General features: G+C 63.1%; 1 protein-coding gene across 2 annotated transcripts in view; it reads right to left on the bottom strand.

Annotated features, from left to right (window-relative positions):
- Positions 1-288: 288 nt before the first annotated feature.
- HAPLN2 (hyaluronan and proteoglycan link protein 2) overlaps positions 289-7,276 on the bottom strand; it is a 53,977-nt gene continuing 46,989 nt past the window's right edge. Inside the window, exons 1-6 of one of the 2 annotated variants that reach the window (XM_053908815.1) lie at positions 4,903-4,968; positions 3,011-3,122; positions 2,441-2,794; positions 2,194-2,310; positions 1,884-2,066; positions 289-1,686 (exon numbers count right to left, since the gene is read on the bottom strand). In XM_053908815.1, coding sequence (XP_053764790.1) covers positions 1,406-1,686; positions 1,884-2,066; positions 2,194-2,310; positions 2,441-2,794; positions 3,011-3,098 — 1,023 coding nt within the window. In that variant the 5' untranslated portion in view covers positions 3,099-3,122; positions 4,903-4,968 and the 3' untranslated portion in view covers positions 289-1,405. Of the gene's footprint in view, positions 1,687-1,883; positions 2,067-2,193; positions 2,311-2,440; positions 2,795-3,010; positions 3,126-4,902; positions 4,969-7,276 lie in introns of those variants that run through there. The other variant, XM_053908816.1, reaches the window with a different exon arrangement.

The raw sequence follows: 7,276 nt of genomic DNA, 5'->3' as shown, positions 1-7,276 counted from the left end.
CCATACAGCAACCAGTCCTACAGGCTACCTGGTAAGAACCTGAATAATTGCTGCGGTTGTTCTGTTACTGTTAGTATTCTTGTAATAACAACCGTCCATCATCACAGGTACCATTTACTGAGCACCTCTATGTGCCCCCAGGACGTGCCACCCATCGTCTCAATTACCGATCCCGGCAGGCCCTGGAGGCAGATCTTCCTGCCCCGTGACCAAGATCAGAAAAGCAAAGCTTAGGAACTGCCACAAACATTCCACTTGCTGTCTGAGAGTCATCGAAGATGCCGTTCATTTGATCATTCGTTGTCCTTTATATAAAACCCCATGAGATGACTTCCCTTTAACAATTACAGCCAAGAACCCTCACGGAAAGCAGTTTTACAACATATATATCAAGCACCATGAGAAAGTTCATACCCTTTGCTCCAGTGGTTAGTCACTAGCCCAAGCTTGTTGCGGTGCAGTTAGATTGCTTGAACAGTAAAATGAATAAACAAACCAATTAGTCAATTAATTAAAATAGTATACATATTAAAGAAAAACGAATTAATGAGAATTGAGCTTGTGTCTTGAGTTCCCGGTCTGTTTCCCGCAGCCGGATGTTAAGAATGCTCCCGGTCCAGCTCCCCGCTTCGCCTCGCGGCTGCCGGACACACAGTCCCCTCAAGGCTCAGCCCGGCAGGTGGCTGGTGGCCTTAGCTGGTGCTGGTGTTGGCCGCCTCCTCCCCGAGCACGGGTCAGCTTCCCGTCGGCGGAACAACGCTACGAGTTTCCTACACAGGGTAGGAGACTGGCAGGATACAAACACATTGTGAAATATGCGTAGGCTCATCTTTGCTCGTTCCGTGGTGCCCAGCGGGCAGGCCTGAGGGTTTGGAGCGCTCGGGCCGAGCTGAACCACAGTCTCCGGTGGGTGCGTGGCGCCCCCGCGTGGCGCCCGGCGCAACAGCACCCCGCGTTCTCCCGCGTCGTCCCCGGGTTCTGCCGCCCGCGGTGCTCGCAGTCCCCCTCGACCTCTGGGGCCCCCTCCTCGCGACCCCCGCCGTCCGGCAGGCTCGCTCCCAGCGGCAGGGGCCCCACCTCTGACCGTCTCCCCGGGAGCGTGGTCGGCCGGATGGGCCCAAGGCCACCCCGTGCCCACCCCCACCCCCGCCCCGCCTCGACACACAAAGTCCTCAAGTTACTTAACTGCTGTGTACAGAAGTGGGTTAATGCCCCGGGCGCTCGCCCTCCCCCAGCAGCGGCCGCGGGAGCGCGCGAACGGCCGCCGGTCCGGGTGCGAGCGTCCGGGGGGGGGGGTGTCCCCCCTCTCGCAGGGCGCCGCCACCTCCCCTCCCCCACCCGGGCGGGACCCTGGGACCCCGGGACCCCGACCGTGGCAGGCTGCGGGACGGGGGCCGCGGCGGCCCTACTCCGAGTAGCAGTACGTCCCGAAGGCCGCCTGCTGCGCCCGCGGGAAGCCGAAGCTGCGCACGCCGGGGTCGGGGAGGCCCCCGCAGCGCGGCCGCGGCGAAGTGATGGGGAAGCGCACGCTGCCGTCCGCCAGCCAGCCGCCGTCGCACTGGTCCAGCCCCGAGAACTTCCAGGCGGCGTAGAGGTGCCCGACCTTGGCCACCGTGGCCCCGCGCCGCCGGCACGCCGCGTGCGCTTCAGACAGCGTCAGCCGCCCGGGCACGAAGAACACGTGGCCTGGGGAGCGGGGCGCGTCACCCCCCGCCGCGGCCGAAGCCTCCCCGGGACCGAGGCCGGGCAGCGGTGGGGGTGCCGAGGCAGGCGCGCGGGAGGCGGGGGCGGGAGCCTGGCCCGCGCAGTGACGCAGGGACCACGCGGGTCCAGGTCCCGCCCCCCGTCACTCCCCCCCCCCCCCCCCCCGCCCGCGCGCTCACCTGCAGTCACCGAAGTGAAGCAGAAGGCGTCGTAGCGGTCGCGCTTCCGGTCGCGGGGCCCGTAGCTGCGGATCCCGGGCCGCCCCGGGCCACCGCACGGGGCGCGCGCGGTGAGCACGGGGTAGCGCACGGAGCCCTCGAGCAGCCAGCCCGCGTTGCACCAGTCCAGGCCCTCGGTCCACGCTGGCGGGCAGGGGGAGACGGGGCGGGGGTCAGAGGGGTCCCGGCAGGAACCTGACCCGAGCTCGCCCCCCGCGGAGCCGGGTGACAGCCCCGACAGGCCCGGGCGGTGCCCAGGTCGGGCGCTCACCCTGGTACAGCTGGGCGTAGGTGGCCAGACGCCCGTCCTGCTCCTCGCACGCCTGTTTCGCCTCGTAGTAATTGAACTGGTACCGGCCCCGGCTGGGCTGGTACGGGAACACCACACCTGGGGGGGACGCCGACAGCCTGAGGAGGGCCGGCAGACGGGGGAGAGGGCTGGGGGACCCCGGGAGACCCGAGCTGGGGCGGCCAAAGCCCCACAGGAGAAGAGGGGGGCGGGAACCCAAGGGCCTCACCCTCCAGGCGCAGGGTCAGCGCCACGCTCTCGTCCTCGATGCCGTTGATGAGTTCACAGCGGTACCTGCCCTCGTCCTCCAGACGCACGTCCGCGATGACCAGGGAGGCGTCCAGCCGATGCCCCCTCCGCATCCTGGCGCGCCCCCCCAGGGGCCCGTAGCCCCGGGCGTGCAGGCCGTTGGTGATGAGGATCAGCGTTTCCCGGAGCTCCCCCGGTTCCACTTTGCTCCAGCGGACCTTGTAGCTGGGAGGCGGGGCGCCCAGGACGCAAGGCAGCGTGGCCGTGGCCCCACGACGAGAGTGAATGACCTCGTGGATGGGGGGCAGGAGGTAGTGGGGGCCGGGGTGGGGTGCTGAGCAGAGGGGGCCACAGTGGCAGGAACCCCCTGACCCCCACTGCAGGTGCCCGTCCAGACGCTGCTCCCCAGACCCCCCCCCCCCCCCTCCACTGCGCACTCAGCAAAGGCTCTCACTCCCTGAACACCTCCGACGGCTGCCCTATCCACTTTACCCACCCCTGGAGCCGCTCCCCCACCTTCCCCAGAGTCTGGGCGGGGCTGAGGTCTTACCTAGGTCCCCCAGCGCTTTGTGGAAGATGGCGAGGGCCCAGGGGAGAAGGAAGTGGCAGAATGTTGGGAGACTAAGCAGGCCTGGCATGATGGAGAGTCAGCCCAGCGCCGTCTGCGGGGCACAAAGCGGGGAGGCAGTGGGGTTGGAGATGAGCTCCCATCTATCAGGGATCCCTGAGGGGACTGTCCAGCTGGAAGGCGTGAGGGCAGAGAAGGGGGCTGTTGGGGGCAAAAGGTGATGGGGGGAAGGGGCAGTAACACACTCCCTTCCCCCAGGCCTGCTGGGCCGCCCCTCTCAGACCGCAGGGCCAGACTTGGCGCCGCCTCCCTTCCCCCTCCCATCCCAGGGGCCATCCCATCTGGGTCCCGAAACCCAGATTGCCTGGCCGGATTGCCGCCGGCCGCCGTCTCTCTCCTCTCCCAACGCTACCCGCCAGCGGAGCCAGAGTGACCAACGAAACCTTGTCACTCTCCTGCTTAAAGCAGTCGCTCCCTTTGCCCTAAGGATAAAGTTTGGTCTCCTAGCCAGGGCTTCCAAGGCCCTCTGGGATCGAGCCTCTCACCGTGCCTTCAATGTCGCCTCCCACCCGCTGTGCCCTCTGCACAGTCTTCCAGACACGTTGCACTTCTGGCTCCAAAAGTGTCCAGATTCACTCTCACCTGGTTCTCCCAGGCGTCACTGCGGGCCAAACCGCCTCTGGGAAAACCTTCCTCTTCCCCGGCCCGCGGCAGTGCACTGTGGCCTACCACACTGGCCTGGACACTTGTTCTTAGAAGGACTTTGATTAGCCACTGAATTAACAGTGTGAATTTTAATACATATGCGCGTGTAGGCCGTATCAGTGAGGTTTCTGGCAATTACAAAATTATAAAAACTAATTCCAAACACAATTGTCTATTTCAATAGTTGATTTTCCCCTTCTTTTTAAAAAAAATTTATTTGACTTTAGTAAGTAGGCTTTACCCCCAACATGGGGCTAGCCCTCACGACCCTGAGACCAAGTGTTAATGCTCGGCCAACTGAGCCAGCCAGGCGCCCCAGTTTTCCCCCTGCCTTATTCTATCTGTTCTTTATCACCTTGACCATTTTTTAGAAGTTGGACTAAGGACCCCTTAGCCTAGCTTCACTCATTTTCTAAACCTGATTCCTCTAAGTGCTGACTGCGTGACTCTGAACGAGTTCTTTAACTTCTCTCGGCCTCAAAGTCCTCATCAGTAAAATGCGGGTAGTAATTCCCATCGACCTCACTGAAGTAACGTGCACAGTGCTCAAAATCGTGTCTGGTATGCAGTAAGCGCCATGTATGTGTTAGCTATTATCCGCAGCATCCAGCATCGCTTCTGGCACACAGTGGGTGCTAAATAAGTGTGTGTGTTTGTGAATGAGCCCACACGAAGGATTCTGGGAAGGAGAGCCGGCCGGGGAGGGAGAAGGAGGAGACAGAGCTGGAGTCGGAAGAGGTGGAGCCGAGCCCCTCCTCCTCCCGCAAACGAAGGCCTGGGCCGCGGGAGAAACGGGGGGCCGGGCACGCAGGGCCTCGCGGTGGTTGGAGGGCAAGTGCGTGGGCCGGGGACGCGCCCAGGGCGGGAGGGCCGCGTGGGCCGAGGGCGGGTGGGAAGCCACGCCGACGCACCTGCGTGAGAGCGCGCCCGGCCCTCCCCTCGTACGTACGAATCCCCTTTTACGCATGCTCAGACAAAGGGCACAAATTCTAGGAGACTTGAGGGAGGTCGCACAGCTGGTAAGAGGAGGGTTTGCTGGGATTTGAACGCGGATTTGAGGTCAGGCTCAAGCCCACCGGTCTGTACTTCTGTCCTTGAAAGCAGGCGCACACATACCCTCTTCGTAGCCCTTACAGAGAACCAGAGAGCCGACAGCCCCAGTTGCCTACCTGTTAGAAGCCGCTCTCTTCTCAGGGACGGGAGCGACAGGGACTGGCGGCGGGTTCCGGTGAAGGCGCTGCCTGGGCCCCTGCGAGATCCAAGCACTTCAGGGCCCTGGGACTTGGGCGCCTGATCAGCGGGGTCCCTCCTCTTGCACCTTTGAGGAAAGGCTTCTGCCCTGAGCTCGCAGAAGCAGCCAAGGTGCCGAGAGCTTTTTTCCCCCTCGCCACTCCACTAGGCCAGGCTAAGTGACCTGTGTCCAGCCCGTGACCCGGCACTGTATGCGCACTGCTCACTGTCCTGGGCCTGGGGAAGCTGCGGCGCTTGGGGCCAGGGGTGGGGACCCCCAAAGGGATGCAGTAAAGGAGGCACTCGGGAAGGATTACCTGGAAGAACGTGGAGGGGGTGGCGCCTCGTTTCTTCCTGATGCTCGAGGGCCGGAGAAGGAGCAGACTGCCTGATGGGTATGATGCTGGCCGCTGGGTGTGCGGAGGAGCTACAGGTGAGCTCGAGGACCTGTGGCCAAGCCCCCGCTGTCTCGGGTTTTCCCCCCGAGGGCCTCCTCCAAGCAGCACCCTCCCCTCCCCCAACCAGTCCTCACCTCTGTCCTCCGGAGCCTGGGTGCGCATTGCCTGTGGGAGGAGGCTCTCGGGGTGGGACCCAGACTTCCAGGACCTCCAGCTGCTTCAAGAAACCTGACCCCTTCTGTCCAGCCCCCTGTCTGTCCGTCTGTCTGTTCTTTCCCGCTCCGTCCCCACCCCATCGGAAGCACAAGTTCCCATTGTCTCTGTCTTTCCCCCTATTGTTGAATAACAGGGGCCCTTTCTTTATCCTGTGGGCAAGGGCAACGAAATGTCAACAGCTGGGGATGTGGGATGCGGGACCGGCTGGCACACAGCACCGGAAAAAGGGCCGGGGTAGGGGCAGGCTCAGAACAGGACTGGACATCCCCAGGGAGAGGGGAGTGGGGGCGGGGAGAGCGGTTGGTGAGAAGGTTGAGAGGGGGGGGGGTCCCCTCCACGCCAGGCTTCAAGCCTCGGGAGAGATGTGGTGTGAGGCCAGGGGTGGCGGGGCCCCGTGGAGGGCAGAACGCGTGGTGGGAATAGCACGGGGAGCGAAGGCAGGAGGGCTTTCTGGGCCCGGGAGGGCAACGGGAGTTTCCGAGAAGGACTTCGGAGAGCTCTCCAAAAGAGGGGTCGGTTTATTTGTCCCGCCTCCTCCTAGTGCCAGTGCTCCGGAGAAGGGAGGTCCTCGACCTCCCTGGGAGGACATACGCTTCTCCACAGCGCCCCCTAGAGTCTAAGCGGCTGGAGTTCACGCGCCCAGTCCGGACCTTTCTGTCGAGGTACAATCTGCCTCCGACAAGCCGCAGAGACCTCCAGTGGACAGCTCACTGCACTTACCAGTATACACGCCACGGAACTAACCCCCGGATCAGCACATAGAACGTTTCAACGCCCAGGATAAGCCTGTTTCTTTTTTGTTTGCTGTCAGGGCAGAGGGAGGACTCTCTCCGGAAATAGCCATTTAGGAAGGTTCCAGCTTCCGGTCCCTCTTAGCCTTACTTTCTGTCTGTCCGGCAACCCCACATCAGTAGCTTTGGGTTATTGAGATCGTGCGCTTTTTGGAACCGGAGGGGACCTCAGGACGCCCAGCTTCTTCAGCCACCGACCAAGAGGACCTGGTGAGAGAGGGCCTTGCCCAAGCCCGCACGGAAGGCAGCTGTGGAGCCTGGGACTTGCTGTTCCCGCCAATCCCTCTTCGGAGCCTCAGTCGGATTCTCCGAGTCCGCGGGCTGCGGGCTTTTCCGCTGGGGCCGCGTCTCCTAACAGGGAGCCCACGCCACCTGCTCCCTTCAGGGCTTTGGAGGACAGTCTCCACCGTCCTGCATCACCATCCCCGTCCCGAGCCCTTCCCTCCTCCTCCCAGAGGAAAAGGACAAACGGCCCCTGTCTCGGGCCGAGGACACCCGGATCCGATCCCGCGCATCTGGCTGGCCAACACCCAACTCAGACAAACAGCCCCCTGCAGCGGCTCGGAGGGGGACACGGCGGCTCTGCCACCGCCCGGGCCCCCCGGCCTGCCCTCCCGCCTCTCCAGATCGCTTCTGAACCGTGGTTTGGAAGTCTCAGGTGTGTGGACCCACGAGAGGCTGAATTTGGCAGGGAGGAAGGCCTGGAAACAGTTGATGGAGGCGGAAAGAGCCCTTTGAGGACGGAGCTGGGGAAGGGAGGGCCCAGGAAGAAATGTGCGGTGAGCCAGACTGCACTCCCTTTGCCCGAGGTCCTCTCACCCCCGGTCCTCAGTCTGCCAGACACTCAGCAGACCGGGAGGGTTGGCTGCTGGGCTCGCTCTTCTGGGTGGAGGTCTTTGCCACCCGCT

This window comes from Panthera pardus, unplaced genomic scaffold, assembly GCF_024362965.1.
Source record: "Panthera pardus isolate Hobbes unplaced genomic scaffold, ASM2436296v1 HiC_scaffold_21, whole genome shotgun sequence".
Lineage (NCBI taxonomy): Eukaryota > Metazoa > Chordata > Mammalia > Carnivora > Felidae > Panthera > Panthera pardus.
Note: the sequence above shows the minus strand (reverse complement) of the source record. Positions and strands in the feature narration are given on the sequence as shown.